The sequence below is a fragment of the Mustela putorius genome, unplaced genomic scaffold (genome assembly GCF_011764305.1).
Source record: "Mustela putorius furo isolate JIRA1106 unplaced genomic scaffold, ASM1176430v1.1 tig00003834_pilon_pilon_pilon, whole genome shotgun sequence".
Classification (NCBI taxonomy): Eukaryota; Metazoa; Chordata; class Mammalia; order Carnivora; family Mustelidae; genus Mustela; species Mustela putorius.
Genome location: NW_025421987.1, coordinates 86334162 through 86358160, shown reverse-complemented (window position 1 = coordinate 86358160; position 23999 = coordinate 86334162). Strand labels below are relative to the sequence as shown.

The window sequence follows — 23999 nt, the reverse complement described above, 5'->3', positions numbered from 1 at the left end:
GCTGGGGGTGCTACAAGACAAGAATGTCTCCAGCACTAGACTGCAAGCTCGCTGTAGGCAGGGCTCCTGAATCACCCCGGCTCCCCCAGCGCCTGGCAAAGAGCCTGCAAATAAGCAGAGAAAGAGACAAAGGTAATATGGGGAAAAGATGCGCGGACGGAAAGAGGGTAAGCTCCCCTGAGAGTGCTGAAGACCTGTTTCCGCTGGAATCTCCACCGGCAGGCTCAGCCAGCGGAGACCGCGCTGGGGGCGGGGCCTGGCTTCAGGGGCGGGGCTTGGTGCGGACCCCGCCCCGGTCCGTCTGCGAATGCGCTCCGCAGGCGCAGGACGCGCTCAGCCCAGACCCGGAGCTGCCTGCGGGTTCTTCCGCGGGTCGGCGAGTCCGGGAGCGGGCGCCGAGATGCGCCCCCTGCTCGGCCTCCTGCTGGTCTTCGTCGGCTGCACCTTCGCCCTGTACTTGCTGTCGACGCGACTGCCCCGCGGGCGGCCCCTGGGTTCCGGCGAGGACACCGCAGACAGGTGCGTGGCGGGGGCCGCGGATCGGGTCAGAGGAAGGGAGCCAGGTCCGAGGAGGGGGTCCGAGGAGGGGGTCCGGGGGGGTGGGAGGTTCGGTTCCGGGAGCGGAGGAGTCGGGGGCGGGGGGCCGGTTGCGGACTGGGGGTCGGGGTCTGGGGTCCCAGCCGCGTCCGTCCGGTGTCGGGCGGGCGGGGTGGATGGGACTGGGAGCGCCGGCTGAAGGCGCGGGCTGCGCGGTGTGCGGTTCGGGCGCGCGATCCGTGGCTTTGCTCCCAGGGCGGTGATTTGCTGGGGGAGACGCGGCGTCTCCTCCCGGCGGCGCCCGTACCCGCCCCTCTGTGGGCGCGTCGGCGTCGTCGCGGGAGCCGGGTGCCGGTCGCCTTCCCGGGCCCGGCCCTGACCCGCCCCTCGCTCCGGTGTGGACCCGCAGCCCGCTCTCCGTGGCGGCTGTCAGCCTCCCGGCTTCGTCCTCCCCTCCCCATCTCACGTCGTCCGCTCTGTCCTTGGGACTTGCAGTGGGACTTGCAGGCATTCGGTCTTCACAAGTGTTGCATGGACAGCTTTAAATTACTCACGAATTAATGATCAGGTCCGCCCGTCTTCCTGGCTGGCTCTACTTTTCGCCTTCTCATGACCGCCTGGGTGGGCCAGGAGGCGGCACCGCGGGGCTGATTGCCCCAGGAATGTTGCACTCTGTTCATGGAAGTGTGCCTGACCCAGCCTTGCGTTGCCAAGGAAGTTACTGATACTTGAATATGAGGATAACTTTTCAGTTACAGTATTCTTTTGCTCTGGCGGAGAAGGCTCTCCTGTGGGTGTCAGACATACTAAGAGAAACATTCTGATGACAAGTGTAAGGGTTTGCTCGTAATTGATCGTTCATGGATTCTGGGGCTACTCTGATGTCAGAGGCAAGGTGGCCTTTACACTGTAACCCTTGTACAGGGTTCAGAATGCACTTAGGGCCACGTAAAGAGAGGGGTGAAAAGGCAGGGTTGGTTTCAAGCCTGACCTGTTATCATGGAGCTTATGTTTATGGTACAGAAGAGATACACCTTCCTAGAGAATCTTTAATTGGTGTGTTAGTGACTGAAAAAACAACATTTTACCTAGTAACTGGGGAGCACTGTGAAGTTTCAGTTGTCCTTGGAGTGAAGCTTGTGGGGGAGGGGGCATTCCACGAATGGAAAGCAATTTAGGACATTTAGTTCTTGCCTAAAAGTGAATCCGTTTAAGAATAGATCATAAAGTCTGAGAGCGAAAGGGCACTTACCACTCATTTTTCCTATAAGAGAACTGAGGCCCAGGGACTAGCTGGAGATCCCACTGCTGGATAGCAGCAAAGTTGAGATGTTAACCCAGGTCTTGAGTCCCAAACTAGGGCCCTTCTGCCTCCCTCTGCTGTGTGGTGTCCCTTTACCTGTCACCCTGGGCTCCCACTATGTCTGTGTTCCCAGCAAACTAGATGATGGGCACATTCATAAACCTGCTTTGGAATGAAGACACAAGTGACTTTCTGAGGTAGTATATTGATCTGGACTCATGTTTCTGTGCACTTTCCAAATCCCTAGGTCACTGTGGTTCCCCTCAGACCTGGCAGAGCTGCGGGAGCTCTCCGAGGTCCTTCGAGAATACCGGAAGGAGCACCAGACCTACGTGTTCCTGCTGTTCTGCAGCGCCTACCTCTACAAGCAGGGCTTTGCCATCCCTGGCTCCAGCTTCCTGGTCAGTGCCCTGCCCTCCTTCTGTGCCCGCTGGGAAACCACTTTCTGTCTTTGCAGAGGGGCCCTTAGGCTGCCAATCGCACAGTCCCGAGGAAGACTGGCAGCCATGTGCTGACAGCCTCCCCTGGGTCAAACACTGTTCTAGTTGCTTTGCTGACCTTATTTAACTCTCCTAGCAGCCTTCGCGTGTGGGCACCATTATCACATTTTATAGATAAGGAAGCAGTGCACTGGGAAGTGACTGTCCGAGGTGACAAGGTGAGGAGGGTTGGGGCTGGGGTCTGAACCCATGTCTGCCTGGCTCCAAGGGCTACCTGGACAGGCTGTGTGCTGTCCCAGAGAGACTCGCACAGTCCGGGCTGGGTCAGCTGTTCCTCCGCAGGGCTTCCATAACGGTTTGCATTTCAGCGCTGTTTTCTGTTACTTTTTGAAAATCTGTGTCCTCCTTTCAACTTTGGGCTCTTTGAAAACCAGGCCCATTCCTGATTCTTGGCTTGGTGTTCCTTTGCGCGGCTTAGGGAAGCGCCTTCACAAATGTTTGATGAACAGATGCATGTTGTTGATGATGATGATGTGAGGCTGGAGGGGCTGGGGAAACCTCCCCATTGTGGGAAGGATAAGCCCTTCTGACGTCCCAGGCATCCCCCAACCCCGCCCCCCACCACTGCCTGTGGAGCCACGGTCCTGGGCCCCCAGCACGCACTCTTGCTGCAGGCTGCTTCTCTTCTGTTGTCACTTGAGGTTCTGCAGAAGAACCTTCCTGCCCTCCCTGCAGCATTTTCAGCTGTTTCATATAAATGTGTGTCTATTTTAGGGCTTGAGTGGGTTTGAGTCTCAGCTGCATAGCCACGGGGAACCCCTTCAACTTCTCCAGCCTTGTTTCCTTGCCTGGAGAATGGGGCCCCTCCTACACACTACATTGTGTGGAGGACTAAATGAAACTGTATGAGAGTAGCTGGGTCAGTGACAGTGCCTGGCACACAGTGGCCCTCAGCGTATGTTGCATGACCAAATGACCAGATTCGGGCTGGATGCCTGTAAGCCCTCTCTTTGTGGGAAATGGGAAGAAAAGCCAACGTATCCATGTCAAGAGAGACAGGGAGGTGTGTGGTGCTTGAGGTCAGGGACTGACTGCTTGGGGGTGCTCCTGGAGCTGCCTTCCCTTCTTCTTCTTCTTTCTTCTTTTTTTTTTTTTTTAAGCATGCTCCATGCCCAACATGGGGCTTGAACTTACAACCCTGAGATCAAGAGTCAGAGGCTGTACCGACTGAGCCAGCCAGATGCCTTCTCTGCCTCTCTTGAGCTGATCCCTCTTCAGGGCAGAGTCAGATGCTACCTGGGAGTGATCCTGTCTCTGCCTAGTGTGAGCTTGGGTGTGATACTTAACCTCCCCCTGGAGAGTGGCGTAGGATGGCATATGACACAGGGTCATAGTAAGGGTGGCATAAGACATGTAGTTCAGCCCATCACGTGTAGTAGTGCTCATCAGACCCCCACCTTCTTTTTTTTTTTTTTTTCTTTAATTAACATATAATTTCTTATTTGCTTCAGGGGTACAGGTCTGTGAATCATCAGTCTTACACATTTCATAGCACTCACCAAAGCACATACGCTCCCCAGTGTCCATTACCCAGCCACCCTGTCCCTCCCACCCCCCCGACCCCTCCAGCAGCCCTCACTTTGTTTATTGAGATTAAGAGTCTCTTATGGTTTGTCTCCCTCCCCCGTCCCATCTTGTTTAATTTTTTCCCCCTCCTAACCCCCCAAGACTCCCGCCCTGCCTTTCAAATTCCTCATATCAGAGAGGTCATATGTTAATTGTCTTTCTCTGATTGACCTATTTCACTCAGCGCAGTACCCTCTAGGTCCATCCACATCATTGTATATGGCAAGATTTCAGTTTTTTGATGGCTTCATAGTATTCCATCATATATATATATATATATATATATATATATATATACATATACACACACACACACACACACACACATATACACCACATCTTTATCCATTCGTCTGTTGATGGACATCTAGGTTCCTTCCATAGTTTGGCTATTGTGGACATTGCTGCTGTAAACATTCGAGTGCACGTGCCCCTTTGGATCACTACATTTGTTTCTTTAGGGTAAATACCCAGTAGTGCAATTGCTGGGTCATAGGGTAGCTCTATTTTCAACATTTTGAGGAACCTCCATACCGTTTTCCAGAATGGCTGCCCCAGCTTGCATTCCCACCAACAGCGTAGGAGGGTTCCCCTTTCCCCATATCCTCGCCAACATCTTTCATTTCCGGACTTGTTAATTTTAGCCATTCTGAGTGGTGTGAGGTGGTATCTCACTGTGGTTTTGATTTGTATTTCCCTGATGCCGAGTGATATTGGGGACCTTTTCATGTCAGACCCCCACCTTCTTACTTGGAAGTTCCCCTTTTACTTTCTCTCTTGGATCCCATGTTTGGCAGGGTGACATCTACCAGCTAAACTGTATTTAGGATGTATTCGTTCACTTTTCATTTTCGTTAATCTAAGACTTTTTTGAGTGTCAGCTAGTGCTCTAGTCAACATGGAACCCCCAGCATTCTCTGCCACACAGATGTAATTCCAACAAAAAGCAAAGAAAGAGGATGTTTCATATAGCCTGGGTGGTCTTCCTGAAGGAAAATTCATGGTTTACATGCATCTAAAATGGTAATAATAATGTGTGAGTTGCATTTCTTCCTTCTTGGAGCACTAGTGATTATAGGACCTCCTACAGCCCACACAGCAGGCGGGGGATGGGGGGGGGTCTGTATACACATGTTGTCCCAGAGAATGTTCTCCTGACTTCTGAAGTGTTCATCCTCATCCCTGTTGGGAAGGTGAAGAGACCAAGGCCAGGGGTGCAGTTCCCAACCCTGTCATCACTTTTCATTCACCACTACAGAATGGGAGTTGGGTTTCGGTTGGGAAAATCACTGGAAGAGGAGGGAGCCTGGGGTTCCAGTACAAGGTAGCTGGTAGCCACCAGATGTTCTAACGGCTGAGGTGTTTTTCCTATTTTCACAGAACATTTTAGCAGGTGCTTTGTTTGGACCATGGCTGGGGCTTCTGCTGTGCTGTGTGTTGACGTCAGTGGGCGCCACGTGCTGCTACCTGCTCTCCAGTGTCTTTGGCAAACAGCTAGTGGTCTCCTACTTCCCTGATAAAGTGTCCCTGCTGCAGAGGAAGGTAAGGGGAGGGGCTGCGACTGAGTGCTGGGCCCCTGGTGAAGGTCCCCTCAGGCCCTTGAGGGGTTTGCAGGCAGGAATTTTCCACTGTGCCCCTCTGACCTGCTTTGGAGCTCTTAGGGGTTCCTTTCAGTATGTTCATGAGGCACAGACCTGAGGTCAAACTCCAGGTTCATCATTACCCACTCTGTGACTTTGAGCATGTTCCTGACTTCTCTGAGCCTCAGGTACTTCCATTTTAAAAATGAGGAAAACAGGGGCACCTGGGTGGCTCAGTCAGTTGTGTCTTCCTTCAGCTTGGGTCCTGATCTCAGGGTCCTGGGATTCAGCCCCAGGTCAGGCTCCCTGCTCAGCGGGTAGTCTGCTTCTCTCTGTCTCTCTCTCTGCCACTCCCCGTCTTGTGTTCTCTTTCTGTCAAATAGAATAAATAAAATCTTAATTTTAAAAAAATGAGGAAAGAAGTCTCTGCTCTGGAGGGTTGTTGGAGAGTCAGGAACAGTATATGTGAAGTAGGGGCACCTGGGTTGCTCAGTGGGTTAAGCCTCTGCCCTCTGCTCAGGTCATGATCTCTGGGTCCTGGGATCTTAGTCCCACATCGGGCTCTGCTCAGCAGGGAGCTTGCTTCCTCCCTCCTCTCTCTGCCTGCCTCTCTGCCTACTTGTGATCTCTCTCTGTGTGTCAAATAAATAAATAAAAGCTTAAAAAAAAAACCCAGAATATGTGAAGTATCTGGAGCAGTGCTGGGTGCTCTCAGATTTTCAGTATCTGGAGATTCTTTCTGCTTCTTAATGGTCTTGTCTTTTTTGTCTACAGGTGGAGGAGAATAGAAACAGCCTGTTTTTTTTCTTACTGTTTCTGAGACTTTTCCCCATGACGCCAAACTGGTTCTTGAACCTCTCAGCTCCAATTCTGAACATCCCGATTGTGCATTTCTTCTTCTCTGTTCTGATTGGTAAGAAGCTGGTGGGGTGAGTCTGATTCCTAGTGTTGCCATGCTGGGGGCCTGCTCTGGGTTACCAGCCACGTGGGCCCGTGCCTACCTCTGAGAGCCCAGGTTTGTGAAGAACAGTGTCAGGCCTTGTGACCTCAAGTAATTAATCCTGATTGCAGATCTGCTCAGGGGTGAACAGAAAACCCTTAAGAATACTTTGGGAAGGGGCGCCTGGGTGGCTCAGCGGGTTAAAGCCTCTGCCTTCAGCCCAGGTCATGATTCCAGGGTCCTGGGATCGAGCCCCGCATCGGGCTCTTTGCTCAGTGCAGAGCCTGCTTCTCTCTCTCTCTCTCTGCCTACCTCTCTGCCTGCTTGTGTTCTCTGTCAAATAAATAAATAAAATCTTAAAAAAAAAAAAAAAGAATACTTTGGGAAAAGTAAGGATTGTTCATTCCACCAGGGTATTTAGCGCATGTTGTGGGGCCAACACGAGGCTAGGCACTGGGGTTCAAAGCATCACCTGTGGAAAACCAGTGACTTGGGCCTTGGCAAGGTCTCAGGACGTGCCGGCAGGAGAGCAGAGCTGGAGTGAGGGATGTGGGTGAGAAAAGGGCAGAGGCTGAGAGAGGAGCAGAGCAAACGACTAAGTCTCTGGCCCTGGCCCCAGTTTCGATTCAGAGCTGCTTTGAGAAGAGCCGGTACTAGTAAATTTCCTTTTTGCCTTTTAACAATTGTCTGACCTTCAGCAAGCGACTCACCCTCCATGGGCCACTTGGCCAGGGACAAGAGTGGTGTATTCTCAAAGTCTGGGCCTTAGATCCCCTTCATCAGTGTGGTAACATGCTAATAGCCTACAGAAAACTGTGGTTTTCTCCAAACTGGAAGTAAACCAGCCTCTTTAAGCCAAAGACAAGGATTGCCTCTCTCTCTTTTTTTTATTTTAAAAAAGATTTTATTTATTTATTTGACAGAGAGAAATCACAAGCAGATGGAGAGGCAGGCAGAGAGAGAGAGAGAGAGGGAAGCAGGCTCCCTGCTGAGCAGAGAGCCCGATGCGGGACTCGATCCCAGGACCCTGAGATCATGACCTGAGCCGAAGGCAGCGGCCCAACCCACTGAGCCATCCAGGCGCCCAAGGATTGCCTCTCTTAAACCTGCTTTAGAGCATGGAGAGATTGACTGATGACTCAGGGCTTCTAGGTCGAACATAACAAATCTGTGGTTGAGCAGCTGCTATTAATAGGGAACGCTTGAGAGAGAAACTGAGGTCTTAAATCGAAGCAAGATCGACCACAACTCCTTCTGGTCATAGCAGCTTTCAGACAAAGTGCCTTGGTTCCTCAGCAGCCTGTAATTACCTAGGTGGCAGGAGGCTTGGAAAAACTCTGGAGACCAGTGTTCCAGTCCCCTCTCCGACAAGTTGTGTGACCTTGAGTGCTCTGTGACCTGGAGGCATCGTCTAACAGTAGGGGAGGAATGGCTTATCAGGGAGTCCCAAACCAGTTAGTCTCAGGAGTGGAGGTCAGGAGAAGCTGTTAGGATGCAGGTTCCTGGGATTTACTCCAGGAGCAGGTAACCAGAATTGTGGGGTGGGGCCGGGGGCAAGGATGTGTTTTTACCGCTTCCCCAGGGGGTTGCTACACAACCAGCCTGGCTGGCCACCAGTCAGACTTCTGGGGTCCAGTGGAATTGATGATCGCATAGAGACAGTAGAGAATGCAAAAGTAGTGCTATTTCTGAGAAACTTGTTTTTATCTTATGCATTTTATAACTCTCATAAAGCTGGTGCCTCTCATTACTTAGGCTGTTGAGTGCTCAGAACCCAGTTACACCGGTGAACCTTACGCTTTTTTATACTAACCGTATCTCCTGATTTTAGTCTTCATTTATTTTGGGTTTCCTGTTAAAAATATTTTTATTCTGTTGTAGTGTATGCATTTTTTGTAAATCATTTCAAGTCTTTTTGTTAATGCAGTTTTTAGGACGTGAGGAAAGCGGGGGGAAGGGGTGAAGAAGGGAAAGAACTAATGTGCTTAGGGTCAGGAGTTGGGCAAAAAAGATCTGGAGTCACGGGTGTGAATTCCTGGGGACATTTCTGAAGGTTATTGGTTTTCGTTTTGCTGCCCCTGGTAACCGGCTCTTCCCCTTTCTTCCAGGTTTGGTCCCGTACAATTTTATCTGTGTGCAGACAGGCTCCATCCTGTCTACTCTTACCTCCCTGGATGCTCTTTTCTCCTGGCAAACAGTCTTCAAGCTCTTGGCCATTGCCCTGGTGGCCTTAGTTCCTGGAACCCTCATTAAAAAATTTAGTCAGAAGGACCTGCATTTGAATGAAATAAGCAACGCCAATCATCTAACTAGTAGAAAGGACACGTGATCTAGGTTTTTTGTTTGCCACGTCCCTGGACTCTGTTGCTCCTTTGTGTAATGGTGTGGTCCTCTGCAGCCCCTCGCTGTTCTTAGTTACCCTCAACAGGTGACTTGGACACTGTTCATCTCTGTGCAGTGTTTTCATAAAAGACTTTCTGTGCTCTAGAAGGGGAATTGTATCGGCCTAGCAGGACACTCTGTGAAACGGATGGCCTTCTAGAAAATCCTGTTTATGTTCTATTGAATAACAAGGAACTCAGCGTGGTCTGTTGTATTTGCCTCTTGCCAAGCCCTGAGCTGCCTTAGGAGAAGATGCTGATTGTCTTCGTCCGGAGCACTTCTTTTCCAGCCAGTTGTGACAGGTGTTCTCTGGTTAAGTCCCTAGTGGGTGTTCTTGGTGTAAATGATGACATTACCCTTTATCTTGTTAGTCTCTTGAAGAGTATTCTGTGTTACTTTTTTGGTGATGACCTACCTCTTCCATAAAACAAGGGAAACAAGCTGATGTACCACACAGAACTTGCTCACACAGCTCAAATGCACAGCGGTCTCCGTGATGCTCTTCGTGTCCAGATGCGCTGACGTTACCGTATATGTCAGACCTCTTAGTTGCATGTTCTGATAATTAAGCTGATTGCAAATAGATTATTAAATATGAATGCAGCAAACTCTATGTTACGGTATGTTCTGGAGAAATTCTTCCCTGTCTGAATGGGGCAGCATCCTTGGCTCACTTAAACCAAATGACTATCAGTACATTTTCTAATCTGGCCTTTCTGTGTGTGAATCCTTTCTCCATCCTCCTGCTAGGAGAATGGATTCAGTACACTCAGCTATCAGCCATTGTGCCCTCTGTATTTTTTTCGTGTTGTCATTTGTTGAGAATAACTGAGGAATATTTTGATCTTTTAATCCAAAGAGGAAAACTTGGTTTTAGATTACTTTGTTGTGTTACATTTTAATGATCTGTAGCTGTCATTGCCTCTTGCACCTTGAACAGGCACAGCCTGGGTTCATACTGCCAGGAGCACAAAGACCTCAGCACCTGAACTGACCAGCTCTCTAGGATCACGGACCCTACGGGAGTAACTCATATTTCTTACCAACGGAACTGTTGCCTTTGGGTGTCAGCTGCTGGGTTTCGATCTGGCTCAGCCAGTCTTGCCAAGGCTTTCACCTGGGCCACTGTTGTACATGCATCCTTGAGAAGGCTCCTGTTCAGTGGTAAGCATGAATTCCCAAGCACTGCTTTTGGGACATGGTATAATCCTAAAAAACACCACAAGGACTTCATTTTTGAAGTTGTGTTGCTTTAAAGAAAGCTTGGTAACGAGTAGGGGTGAGGAGAAGGCTTTGTGAAATCTGTGGCTTTGTGTGTTCTGGAGGAGGGGGAGGGAACAGGGAAACCAGTGTTTTCTACACTATTGCAAGTACATGCCCTTCACCCTTCACAGGATCCTTGTGTTTGTCTCTCTCTTCCCCCATGATTTTGCTACAATGTGCCTTACCAGTTGTGAGTTTACAGGTAAAGCAATATCCCAAATAAATGGATATAAATGTTCTGTGTGGTGTGTGTTGGACATGTTGCTAACTTTCCATTCCCCTTGCCAGTGGGAATCAGGATTGGCTGAAAAGTGGATAACCCAAAATGGTGTTTTAGCTTTCTGCTCTCAGGAGGCATCTTACCACAATGACTCTTTGGACACCAGATTTTTGTTTTCCTCTGTTTCTTCTCTACACCCACTTTATAGTGAGGTCACAATAACATAGGAGGAACTACAAGATGTACGGCAGCAGGGAAGCTGTGGGAAGGCAGGAAGCTCTTGTCCAGACTGACAGAACAATCAAGGAGAGACTATGAGCAAAGAAAACAATGGTTTCCTTTCTTCTATGGGTGTGTCTGAAACAACAGAGCCACAGAAACCAGCTTCTCCACACCTGGCTTTCCTGGCTGCAGGATACCCTGCCTGTCGAGTCCTCCCTTCCCTAAAGCTCTGACAAGTGCCTTGATGTGAAGGCAGCTTTCAGGACACACACAGCACCTTAGGAAAAGACAGGACCAGGAAAGAGTGAAGCACACTTTTTGTTTAATTCCATGCATTGGTTTGCTTCGCTCATTGTTCTTATTGCCCCTCACCGTACAATCGCTCAGTACAGATGGAGCTGGCATCAGAAACCACAGGAAGTGGGGAACTGATGGGGCTGCAGACCCAGAGGAGACATGAGGAAGCTCATTTTGAGACTTAGGCACAGAAAAGAATTTGCTCCAAATTGATAGGAACTCCAATTATTGCAATCAAGAATCCAAGTGGGTCTTCCGACTTCCAGAATCTGAGGAGAAGTGGAGAGCCACCTGGGTAATACGGTCCCTGAGGGACATCTTCCTAAGAGCTTGTACGTTCTGACTGGGGGCGGTCTCTGTGGAGAACCACTGGAGGATCTCTTCTGCCAGGTCACTGGGCAGCAGCCTGGAGCCAGGAGCCGGTGTTCCCGAGTGCTGTGAAGTGGCTCCAGAGAGTAAGCCTGGCATTCTGCTGGAAGTTTCCTTACAGCAGCCTTGCATCCACGTGGGGGCCTGTCTCTGTGAAATCCTGCCACGATACCCTCATCATGTGACAGTTAAAAGCCTCACCCCAACTCCTTTGAGGTAACCCTGTTTCTCAAAGCAGTGCTTTGAGAGTTCCCCTCTTCTGCCATTTGTCCCTGAGAAGTGTTCCAGTTTCCAGAAGGGTCTTCCACTTGGCAACCTTGTTCATTCCAGTTTGACTAGGTGCTTGCAGTATTGGCTGTACCATGCAAACGATCAGACTAATGTAATTCTTACGTGCTAGTCTATGAGGTTGGTAACATTAGTGGTAGGGGTATACAAGGGTGTTTATTCTATGAAATCAGCGAAGAAGAAAAATCTTGCTGCCTGGAAAGGCACTAAATTCATACTGACAGTACAAGTCAAAGTCTTAAAAAGAGTATCACATTGTTTTGGTACATTAGCCTCATGGAGCCTAACAAAGAAGCAAATAACTGGGACTTAACATACTAACTTTGTTCATAGAAGGGGAGGGAGGAACATGCTTATTGAACACAATGAAATGATATAAATGAAGAGACACTTTTGAATTCCATTCATCAGTGTTTGGAAATTCTTCAACTGGAATTGTCCAAAAGGGCAGTGGGTGGAAGCAAGTGGCTTTTTTCCTGCCACTTTTTTCCTTCCTCCACAAGGTAGGCTCCAGAAGGAGGACACTGGTGTGATCCTGTCACTCTCCCTTCAGGGCTAACTCAAGATACCAAACCACCTTGAGAGAATTAATTATGAGTTTAGGATTGGGATGCCAAAACAGATCTCCCCTTACACACCAATTCCAGTCAGGTGGTGGTGGTTGTTCCCAGTGCTCTGTTGGGAGAGGTTCTGAGGCTGTGTCCAGGCTGGATAGGAAAGAATATGGTGGTCAGTAAGTAACATCAATCTTGTGTGTTTGGGATGGAGGTGGTGGAGGACAGTATGCAGTCCTATTTTGGTTTCTGGCTTAGTGGAAAAACAAAACAGCACACTGTACTGCAAAGCAGGGCAGGAATTCCTTGGATTCCAAATGTGTTCTGTTCTGGAGAATTCAGTTCCAGGAAGTTCAAATGAGAACATTTTATGAAAAGGGGGAAAACTTGAGACAAAAGATCATGGGGATAAAAAAGTAAAATATTTGATCAGTAAGGCTGCATTCACACACAATGGATGTCAGTGTTTCACAATAGGGAAGGGCATTTAAAATTGGGTTGTGCCAAGAAACTCCAATACCATCACATCTATTACTTGGGGTAAGAGGGAAATTTAGCACAATGAGGCCCTGAAATGTCCAGTACTAAGTACTACTTAAAAAAAAAATCCTTAATTCTAGAGGGATGATTTGTTGATAGTAAAGTTCCTAAATATCTGAAATTCCAGTAGGCTGTACCAGATCATCTTACCACAGAGCTAGCTAGCACCTTCACCCTTTTTGAGTAGGAACTCCCACTGTCTTAAAAACAGGTCGAAACTTCATGGGCAGTAAGGTCTGTTACCACTTCAAAGTTGATGTCGGCTTCTCAGTCCCTCTGCTAAGCAATTTTAATAGGAATTGTTATCAGAGGACATGATCTAGAAATAGATGAAAATCAAAACCAAATGTTCACTGGCAAGACAAATAAAAATTCATTATCTTGCAGTCCGTCAAAAACAGATGCTAAATGAGTGTGAATGCTCATCCCAAGGGGGTTAACTTTTCAATCCCAACACTGAAGCTTGAAATCAGAGTTCTGAGGACTGAAGAATCAGCTCTTCGATTCCCCGAGCTCTGGACGCAGCAGTCTTCAGGTAACTGTGGAGTTGTTCTCAAAGAAACATACATCGATTCACAACGGTCCTGGTTAGCTCAAGGCAGGCAGTGAAGGGCCAGGCTACGCTAGAAAAGGCTTTTAACCTAGGCTATGGATACTGTTCTCTTCTGAAGCCTCTAGTCACTTCTACTAAAAATAAAAATAAAAATAAAAACGTTCAACTTGGAACTTTATTCAGCTCTTGACAATACAATGAATGGCTAAAGATTCAACACTACCTACTAGCCGAACATGCTCGTAACAGTAAACCCAATAGGTAGATATGGCATTAGTATGACAAGCAGTCAAGATGGTAATTCAAAAAAATATCAGAATTATGAGGTATCAGGTATGGGTATTCTGGGAAGACCATCACTGAGAGGCGTAAGACAGAAGCTGACCCTCACGTTTCCCTTTTGCCACTAGAGGTGGGCAAGAACTGGACAAGCTGAAGCATGTTTTAAGTTGGAGAGAAGGAGGACGCAGGCATGTAGCTTCTCTGTTCCCAGAAGCGACGAAGCAGAGGGATTCACAGTTCAGTGTCGTTGAAAGTCCAATGATGGCAACTATGGCCTTTCAAGGTACCTTTGCAGCCCTATCACCCTCTAAGTGACTAGGCCTCCTTCTAGAATTTCTCTTATCTTTTATGGGATGACATTACAGCTAGGCAATTTATGATTTATGTCAGTGTCATGACATATATATTCTTTTTTTTTTTTTTTTTTTTTTTTTTTTTTGCTTCTTTGTAATGTTTCTTTGCTATTCCCAGCCAGGAGAAAAAAAAAAAAAAGGTTTTGATGCTCTGGGACCCGGCAGGAAGGAGGTGACAAACTGCCGACCGCTCCCGACGCTGCCTAACCCATGGGCCCCGGGAGGAAACTCCTTAGGCCGGTTCCTCCCCAGGGCACTAAATGAATCTCTTTTGGCTTCTAAGGTAGTCCCATGATTTTATTTCTTATGAAACTTGAGAAAGTTTACAGCTTTTGAAGTCTTTGTCCATCCACTCAGTCACCTGCCCACCCAGGAGCTTTGAGGATCAAGTAAAAAACCACAGTGTATCCACTGGGCTCCAGTGCAGAACCCAGACCCTCAATGATTGTTGTTGCACAGAGAAAATGAGGGACTGCAACTAAGGGGAGTACCGGGAGCTCCCAAATGGCAGTTCCATTTTCATTCCTTCCTCAAGGTCATAAAAAGCCATCATTACTCATGGTTAGCAATACACACAATCATTGTGCTACACTGTAAACCACACCTTCTGATCGACAGAAAATGAGAATGATAATTATTATAAAATAAAATAACAATGATAATAATGCCATAACTTAAGATTTTTCATGTAGTCCAGCTACAGAATTTATACAAAATGGAATAATTTAATGCAAACAATACTGCTTTCTGTATAAGTTAAACATTCTCCTTCATCCAAGCTAAGAGTTATAAATTATAGACACTAAATTTTAAATCAATGTCTCAACATAAAGTGTAAACAAATGGAGGGATCAAACAAGCAAAAGGAACTGCTCTAAATTCCCTCCGCCTTTCCTTTTTGGCTGATGCAATCAGTGACACCGAGGGGGGCAATGGTTTCATCTGAGTTGGAAATAGTTTAATACCTGTATGTGTAAGTCTTTTCTAATGTCCAACATAATGTAGTGCCAAAGCGTTGAGCCACGGTCTTTAGGGTCTTGAGCCTAGAGAGGTTGTTTGACAGTAACCTTTCTTGGAGAAAGAGACAGAAACTAGGCCAACACCTGTTTCTATATAAAATTCTAGGTAAAAATTTCCTTGGAGCTGAGGCACCATCAAGTACCCTGGGGTACTTTTCAAAGCCCATGACCCCAAACCAAGCAGAACCTCATGCCTTGGACAATGTCAGGTCTTTCTAATTGCTGCTCAGCACAGGTTGTTCTTTCCAGAAATTTCCAAATCCAATTATTCCAAACTGCATTGATCCAGAGTGCAGTAAAATTCATTTTACAAGTTGCATTTAATGAAAATGCTGTTGTGGTGGGAAAGGGGTTGCCTTTTGCAAGATGCTCTTGTTTTGCCTTTATGCTGCTAGTGGTAGCCCCGCACTAAAGCTTCCCGGATAGGATGAGTTAATAAATGAAAACAAAAGGGATGGTTTGGGGTTGGACACTAGACAGACACACACACATGCTAGCTGCCTTCAAAGTGTGTTCTGTTTGAATCAATATGATTCTAGTAGACAAGCAACCGGGTTCCACAGAGGGGCAGTCTCATCTTCTGCTTGAAGCTCAACTGAGACACTGGGAGAATGTATTTCCATTAATTCCACATTTGCTTTTCAAATACTGTTGTAAATCTCCTTTTTCTCTTAAATCAGCACCCCTCGCCCTTCTTCCTAAAGGAAGTGGTCAACAGGTGGAAAGGAAATAGGCTACAAGAAAATGGCACTTGAGTCCAAAAAATCAACACAATGGTCAAGGTCACACATTGGTCAAGGTCATGACGATGAAGGCATTAAAAAGGGAAATATTTGTCAAAGACAAGGTCTGATGCTATTTGTAAGTCTCATACAAAATGCTGCTTCAAATTTTTTAAATGAAATCAGCTTCCACACGTATAGTTGTCTTCTTCCTCCTGGAGGAAGCACATGCCCTCAACAACCTTGGGTGTAAGTATCTGGTTACCAATCTTTTCTAGACAATTTCCATCACCCATGTGGACAAGCTGGTTGAACTTAATGTGGTCTGTTCGCAAGTTACCTGGAATTGCTTTTCTTTTGTTGTTCTTTGTTTTCTAAAATAATATGTCTTGCTCTGGCTTTTCTTCAGTCACTTATGGCCAAAAGAACTGGTCCCCTGTTCAAGTAGCAATAATACCTCCTGGCCCCACAAATTCCCAAGGATGTTTGCTCCTAAATTCCACTTCTTTCTTCCTTTATCTCTCACTCTCTCTCTCTCTCTTTTTTTTTTTTTTGCAAGAAATTATTGTCTCTCTCTCTCTATCATATATAGTTCACTCTTTACAGTACAAAGTGTTAAAATGTCAAACAAAAATAAATATCAATGTTACAGTAGCTAGAATATTCAATAAAATAGATCCCTGCCATTCTTGATTGAAATGTTCAGTGAGACTTAATTTCATTTGGATATTTTTTTTCCAGAGATTTGCGAAGTCTCATGTTCCTGTTATTGCAGCTCATTTCTAGGGGTAAGAAAGATGGGGCAGCTCTCTTCCCAGACAAAAAAGCAAGGAGAGAGGGGAAAGAGTCTGGGGGGGGGGGAAGGATCTGAAATGCCAGTATAGTCATGAGATCTTCAGGATGGGTCTTCCTCCATTACCAAGTAGCAGAGCTGTAGTGTTTATTGGTCCTAACTGTGGCATCAGAACACTCTCCATCAGAAGAGTCACAGTCCGAATCTTCAAACTGCATAGGATTCTGCAAAGTGGAGACAAAATAAAACCTCCATTCACTTGGGCAATCGCTTAGTAAATGCGTATTGACCACCTCCCACGTGACAGGCACCGCTCTGGGTTGCTGGCTAAGATACAAGAGGCCAGGTCCTGCCCTTGCAGGGCTCCTGGAGAAAGAAGACCTAGAAAGGTGAGGACAGCCACGATGATGATGGCAATTACAGCAGGACTGCCTCAGCCCCGCTTGCAGAGTGTCGGCTGTGATCTGGGCACTCCTGCAAGTGCTTTATGACCAGAAACTCACTTAATCCTCACAAGCACCCTGTCATCACTGCCCCTTGCAGACACCAACCCGGACCTACAGGGTGGCAGTCAGTAGAGAACCCCCGCGGGGTGTGGCATCTGTTCAGATGCCCGGTGTACCCTCTCAGCCACTGTGCTAGCCCATCTTCCAAGACAGGGACTGTCCTGTGCTGTGCAGGACCTCAAGTGTCCTATGTGCAATGAGAGGGTCATCCAGGGGATGGTGGGGACACAAAGGAGCGAGACGAGGTCAGGAGGAGGTCATGTTTGACCTGACCTTAGAATGAATAGGCCTGTGCAATTTGATGTTTGTGCCTCATTTAGGAGCCCTGCCCTTATTTGGGGAGCTGTGTGGATCTCTGGATTCTACTTACTTCTTGGAGGCACCTGTCTTATCTCATATACTAAATGGTAACTGTAAAGGACTCAGGGACACAGGCATGCTGTAAGCCCAAGGAGCTACAGTGATGAGAAGGGAGAAGCCCCACCTCATAGCCACGTTCCTCTGCACACAGCTTGCCCAGAGACATCTGTGTCTTCACGCGGCGCACAGCGCACTCCTTGTCAGAGAGCCCGTCGGAATGCGAGGATATCTCAATGGGGATCTCTGGCGTTTGCGACAGTAGGTCATCCAGCTTCTCTGCCAGGTGGCCTTCAAGCTTGTCTGCTAACTCATCAGGACTGTTGGAGTGGTCACTGGTATTTCCCTCCTCTCCATCAGACACAGAAAAATTCTCAGAGCTAAAGGTCGAATACGACTGGCAGCTGCTGATACAGCGATGGGGCCTAGAACCACAAAGAACCAGAGGACCTTAATCACATGCACAACTGCTGTTCTTCCCTTGCCTCTCCATCGTAGCCTGGCCTAGAGGTCATCTAGGCTTCTCCCAACCCCCAAGGGAGATTTGAATACAGATAGATAGGCGCTATTTAACTTTAAAGCAAAAGAGAAGGAAACCTGACTCTCCCTTTGCATTTGGTTTGTATGTTTCTGCAGCTAAACACTACATTCCAAAGCTGCTGGCTACTGCCAGTCTTTGAAAACCTCAGCTCGTCTGACCCCAGCGTGCACACGCACACACGGTATGGAGCTGTCTTGCTTCTTGTGCACAGACCTCCCAGATTCTTATAGGTAAGAGAGTCTTGGGAGATTCTTTGGTCTAACTCCTTTCTAGAACATAAACCTGGAGCCAGATAATGCAAGTGACTTGTTCCAGGCCACATCGCCAGAAAAGGCAGAGCTGTGTCTTGGGCTGTGTCTACTCAGAGCTCATACCATGTCATTCCCTACCTCTTCCCTCACCCCAGTTGCATTGCCCACTGGGCACGGCAGCCCTGGAAGGCCAAGTGCCTTCGCCCTGTCAGCTGACCCCCAGTGGAAATGAGCTTGGACAGGAACATTCACTCCACAGCTGGGGGCACTGCCTCATTAGTTAATGGCTCATTCCAGTGAACATGTGAGGTTAGCTCAGATGAGGCAAGATGGGGGGGGGGCAGGCAAGCGGAGGGAGGATTTGCAAAAATTTCATTTCTTCCCCCTTGTTTAGAAGTAGACTAGTAGGGGCGCCTGGGTGGCTCAGTGGGTTAAGCCTCTGCCTTCGGCTCAGGTCATGATCTCAGTGATCCTGGGATCAAGCCCCGCATCGGGCTCTCTGCTCAGCAGAGAGCCTGCTTCCTCCTCTCTCCTCCTGCTTTCTCCTCTCTCTCTGCTTGCCTCTCTGCCTACTTGTGATCTCTCTCTCTCTGTCAATAAATAAAATATTAAAAAAAAAAAGAAGTAGACTAGTAAATAAAAATGCTGCTAGCTTACATTGGTTTCAAAACAAAACAAATAATAAAAAGAAGACTTTTTTCTTTGTCATTGTCTGATTTTTCTCTATCTCTTAGTACAAAGTGATTTTGATGGCTTATGATCTGAGGCTTGCCACTGACCAGCCAGGTGATAGGCTGAGGTTGGGGGCCAGGGGTGGGCAGGAATTAAGGACACATGAAAAGAGCCCAGATGGGAAAGGGAAATTAAAGTAGGATTCACACAACATCTCAAGGCTGGTAACAGAAAGGAGATAGGGAGAGAAATGTTATCATATAAAAAGTAAAACCATGCAGTGAAAACATAAATATAATTTGAAGCTAACAAGAAAGGCAGGAAGCCATCAGGTGGGTCAAGCTCATGGTGCATCTCAGGAACAAAGTTGGAAGTAATAATCTGTGAAGTCAGTAGCGTGAGTTCAGAGAATGAAGACGCTTTACTTGGTCCAATCTCACCACATCGGAGAAACCAAGGAGACAGTAAGGTGTACCAACAGCAATGTGGCAAGAGTAGCTCAGGGAATGAGAACGGATTTAATTTGGGGGCAGTGTGAGGACCTGGAATTCAATTTACCAAAGGAGTCCCTTGGTTTGCAGAGAATTCCTGTTTCTGGGCAGGTACACAAGCCTTCCTGGGGGCGGTTCTTAGAGCCCTATGCTTCAAGAACAGAACACGTACTCGTAGAAGAGGCTTTCTTGGAGGAAAACTAGCTTCCCTACTCCTACAAAAGACAGCTCTTCTTCCTGAAGTAGGGGGATGTGGTCCTTCTTCAATTTAATCCTACCAGCAAAATTATTCTTCCTGGCTAGGCAGGAAGTGATTTTTAAGGCTGGGCTGAGTGATGACTCAATTTAATTAATTATACTTAATTTAAGGCATAATATCCAAAGCCATGGAGAGTGCTATGAACTGACCTGTGTTCACCCCCAAGCCCAATTCATATGTTGAAGCCCTATCCCTAGTATGACTAAATCTGGACATAAATTCTTAGGAGGTAAATAAGGTCAAAGGAGAACAAAAGGGTGGGGCCATAATCCCACGGGACTGTGACCTTAAAGTGGGAATATCTCTACCCCCACTTTTGTACCCCCCTCTTTTCCATCCTACCCCTTTCCCCCCAACCAGCCCTGTAAGGACACAGCAAGAAGGTTGCTGTCTGCAAGCTGGGAAGAGAGTCCTCACCAGGAACCCTGTCTGGGACTTCCCAGCCTCAATCGTGAAAGATAAATTCCCATTATTGAAGCCATCCAGCCTGTAGTATTTTGCTGTCGTAGCCAGAGAGACTAATATAGGGAGGTACACCAAAACCCATCAAATTATCCACAAAACAGGACGGTCATCTCATAAAATGCCCACTCCATTCTCAATTGTAACCTTGAATCCCTATTTATGCTCCTTATCTTGAAGTTCCTAAGAAATGAATTCTAATGAACTAGGATCTGCTAGGCAAACCGAGTGGACAAAGTGTCACAATGGGAAAACAGGGATGGTGAGTTCGAATCTCCCTATATGGGGGTTGTTTGAAAGTGACCTGCCTGAACGGGAGGTATGGTAGACTCGGGATTTTCCCCATTACACTGAAAGCAGTACATGTGTTTGTTGGGTTTACCTCTGTCTTCGTGGAAATTCAACTTCACTATCTACTTCCCCTTCTTCCTCTTCTGAGGAGTCATCTCCACTCTGAGGAGAACAAGGAGAAAGAGTTTTATCTTAATCTATGTCTCTCTTTTTCTCTCTCTCTTACACACACACACACACACACACACACATTCAGTGTAAAATGTTTATAATAAAAAAGGCACAAATAGCAGTTTGCTAAGTGTCATCTTTAAACATATATATTTTCAGAGGTGCCTGGGTAGCTCAGTCGGTTAAGCACCTGCCTTTGGCTCAGGTCATGATCCCGGGATCCTGGGATTGAGCCCCGCATCAGGCTCCTTGCTCAGCAGGGAGTTTGCTTGAGATTCTCTCTCCCTCTCCCTCTGCCCCTCCCCCTGCTCATGCTTTCTCTCTCAAATAAATAAATAAAATCTTTTAAAAAAAATAAACATATATTTTTTCACTCATTCATTCAGCAACCTTTCCTCGGTGTCCCTGAGGACAGGGTCTGTACTAGATGCTAGAAGACACACAGAACTGAGTAAATGGGAATTTTGCCCTCTAGTAGGTAAGGACTCCATGAGATTATCCAAGGTGAGTGATGGGGAGGAGAAACTAGAGAGAAGGTCTTGGATTTTGGGAGTAGTCTCTTGTAATCATTGTCATTCATGGTCCAGACCCTGACCTAGGGATTCCACCAAGAAGTGATCTTTTGGTTCTTCAAAACCCAACAACTACCTTTTCTCTTCTATGTACCAATCACTTTTTCACTAATATTATAGTTACTATGCTCATTTGCACTACCAAGGCAGACATTATTTGAGTGTCAAACCACATCTTGTGTTTCTCCTTCCACCATGAATACAAAACAGGTGCACAGTGCCTTATGGAGTCAGCTTGTTGGTAAGGATAAGGGAGCTCTGGTTGGGACATCTGAGGCCTTGTGATTGCCAGGGCTCCGTGGTTGATCTAAAAAGGCTGTGTAAGTGTCTTGTCTGAGAAGATGATCTTCCTTCAAAAGGAAGAGACCATCTCTCTTTGAGAACATAAGAAAAGCCGCACTTAGCTCCACACCACTCAGAATCAGGGAAATACAAATCAAAACCACAGTGAGATACCACCTCACACCAGTCAGAATGGCTAAAATTAACAAGTCAGGAAATGACAGATGTTGGCGAGGATGCACTGTTGGTGCAAATGCAAGCTGGTGCAGCCACTCTGGTGCAGTTCCTCAAAAAGTTGAAAATAGAGCTACCCTATGGCTCAGCAATGGCACTACTGGGTATTTGCCCTAAAGATACAAATGTAGTAATCTGAAGGGGCACATGCAATGTGGGCACACACAGTGGAATACTATGCAGCCAACAAAAGAAATTTACAATGATGTGGATGGAACTAGAGCGAAATAAGTCAATCAGAGAAAGACAATTATCATATGATCTCACTGATATGAGGAATTTGAGAGGTAGGACAGGGGGTCTTGGGGGTGGGAAGGAAAAAACAAAACAAGATGGGATCAGGAGGGAGACAAACCATAAGAGACTCTTAATCTCATGAAACAAACTGAGGGTTGCCGGGGGGAGGGGGGTAGGGAGAAGGTGGTTGGGTTAGGGACATTGGGGAGGGTATGTGCTATGGTGAGTGTTGTGAAGTGTATAAGCTTGATGATTCACAGATCTGTACCCCTGGGGCAAATAATACATTATGTTAATAAATTCCACATCTTTAAAAAAAAAAAAAAGCCACACTTAAAATAAACCATCCTTACCCATGGAATCATGGCACACTGGATTACTACCACCCATTGTGAGGTGGGTAACCAGGCCCAAGTAACAGTACCAAAGGTTGAGGATAATTTATTTTTAAAGTCAGCTTTAGCATACCATCATTCTTATCCATTTTTGTTCTGATATGCTTTTTTGAGTAGAGAGGACAGGCATGGGGTTATACTGCCAAGAAGACATTTATCCGAAGCACCGTGGAAGTGGATCTCGGTCAAAAGAAGCGGAACCGCCCTGTGGGAGTACTGTTCCAATGAGGCCAAATGTAGAGGGAGTGCACTCCCTGTCCCCGCTGGCCCATCAAAATGGCATCAGAATGGTTCAAAGGTACGTGTTATTCGGGAGTGGACCGGAGTGCTCCCAAAGGGTACAGGGTTTCTTTTTGGGATGATGAAAATATTCTAAAATTGGTGATGATTGCCTAACTGTGAATAAAAGAACGAGGCAGTACATTTAATGGGAGAACTTTACGGTACGTGAGTTATATCTCAAAGTTGTTACCCAAAAAATACGTGTTACTGGCCATAGAGCGGTGGGGGAGCAGAATAACCCAAATTTACTGCCCAAACACAATTTAATCTCTGGGAAGGGTTTGTCAGCAGCAGCACTGCATGGAGGGAAGAAATACAGTTCTGAGACAGTAGCTCTGAGCCTCAACTTCTGTTTAAACTGAAGTATAACTGAGGTACAGTATTATATTAGCTTCAGATGTGTAGTGTAGAGATTCAACAGTCGTATATATTATGCTCTGCTTGCCAAAATAAATAGTTATCATCTGTCACCTTACAAAGTTACTACGTTATTGACTATATTCCCTATGCTTAACTCTTCGCCCCGTGTGAGTTATTTTGTAACTGGGAGGTGGAACCTCTTAATCCCCTTTACCTATTTCGCCCATTATCCCCACCCCCCTCTCCTTTGGCAACCACTAGTTTGTTCTCCATATTTTTTTTTAAAGATTTTATTTATTTATTTGACAGAGAGAGATCACAAGTAGGCAGAGAGGCAGGCAGAGAGAGAGAGAGGAGGAAGCAGGCTCCCTGCTGAGCAGAGAGCCCGACGTGGGACTCGATCCCAGGACTCCGAGATCATGACCTGAGCCGAAGGCAGAGGCTTAACCCACTGAGCCACCCAGGCGCCCCTGTTCTCCATATTTTTGAACCTATTTCTGGTTTTTTGTGTTTGTTCCTTTGTTTTATTTTTTAGATTTCACATGTAAGTGATTGATATAGAATCTGTCTTTTTCTGTCTGACTTATTTCGCTAAACACAATACCATATAGGTCCATCCATGTTGTCATGAAGGGCAAGATTTCATTCTTTTCTTTATGGCTGAGTATATCCCATTGTGTGTATGTATGTATGTATGTATGTACACACACACACACAAATACACACACACACATCCCACATCTTCTTTATTCATTAATCCATTGATGGATACTCAGGTTATTTCCATATCTTGGCCATTGTAAACGATACTGTAATAAACACAGGAATACATGTATCTTGTCTAATTAGTTCTTTTGTTTTCTTTGGGTAAATACCCAGAAGTGAAATTACTGGATCACCTGGTATTTCTATTTTTAATTTTTTGCAGAACCTCCATACTATTTTCCACAATGGCTGCACCAGTTTGCAGTCCCACCAACAGTGCACATGAGTTCCCTTTTCTCCACATCTTCTCCAACCCGTTATTTCTTGTCTTTTTGATTCTAGCCATTCTGACAGGTATGTCAACTTCTTTTAAATGTCTAGTTGACTGAAACATACTCATTTACATTTTAGACCCTTTTATTCCATCAACTGCACTCCTGATGAATGCTGACGAGATGAGGCAATGCTGAGAACTGAGTGGGTGTTTGCACTGTGTTAAACACTTTTCATACATAATCTTATTTTTAACTCATTAGCAAGATGAGCTAATATTTTTGGAAGGTTGTTATGCTCCAGGTCCTGTTCTAAGTGCTTTATATGTATTATCTCACTTAATCTTCATATCAGCCAAAGAGGCAGAGCCCACTC

General features: G+C 46.5%; 2 protein-coding genes across 8 annotated transcripts in view; one reads left to right on the top strand and one right to left on the bottom strand.

Moving 5' to 3' along the window:
• Window positions 1–290: 290 nt before the first annotated feature.
• TMEM41A (transmembrane protein 41A) lies at window positions 291–10310 on the top strand. Of its 2 annotated transcripts, XM_004745185.3 has the most exons (5): window positions 293–519; window positions 2088–2241; window positions 5287–5448; window positions 6261–6399; window positions 8535–10310. In XM_004745185.3, the coding sequence occupies exons 1-5, from the start codon at window positions 308–310 to the stop codon at window positions 8753–8755; spliced, it is 888 nt and encodes a 295-aa protein (XP_004745242.2). In that variant the 5' UTR covers window positions 293–307; the 3' UTR covers window positions 8756–10310. The 2 variants fall into 2 exon arrangements, with proteins under 2 accessions (XP_044944649.1, XP_004745242.2); XM_045088714.1 differs by lacking the exon at window positions 5287–5448 and having other exon boundaries at window positions 291–519.
• A 2961-nt stretch (window positions 10311–13271) lies between these two features.
• MAP3K13 (mitogen-activated protein kinase kinase kinase 13) overlaps window positions 13272–23999 on the bottom strand; it is a 165236-nt gene continuing 154508 nt past the window's right edge. For all 6 annotated transcript variants that reach the window (XM_004745177.3, XM_045088712.1, XM_004745184.3 and 3 more), the window contains 3 exons: window positions 20205–20275; window positions 17274–17571; window positions 13272–16507 (listed from right to left, as the gene is read on the bottom strand). In XM_004745177.3, coding sequence (XP_004745234.1) covers window positions 16406–16507; window positions 17274–17571; window positions 20205–20275 — 471 coding nt within the window. In that variant the 3' untranslated portion in view covers window positions 13272–16405. The remainder of the gene's footprint in view (window positions 16508–17273; window positions 17572–20204; window positions 20276–23999) is intronic.

Excerpts from the sequence above, each read along its gene's own strand:
- TMEM41A (XM_004745185.3), top strand. The coding sequence starts at position 308 with ATGCGCTCCGCAGGCGCAGGACGCGCTCAGCCCAGACCCGGAGCTGCC. Across the intron at positions 520-2,087 it reads GGCGAGGACACCGCAGACAG|GTCACTGTGGTTCCCCTCAG; the intron begins GTGCGTGGCGGG and ends CCAAATCCCTAG. Across the intron at positions 5,449-6,260 it reads TGTCCCTGCTGCAGAGGAAG|GTGGAGGAGAATAGAAACAG; the intron begins GTAAGGGGAGGG and ends TTTTGTCTACAG.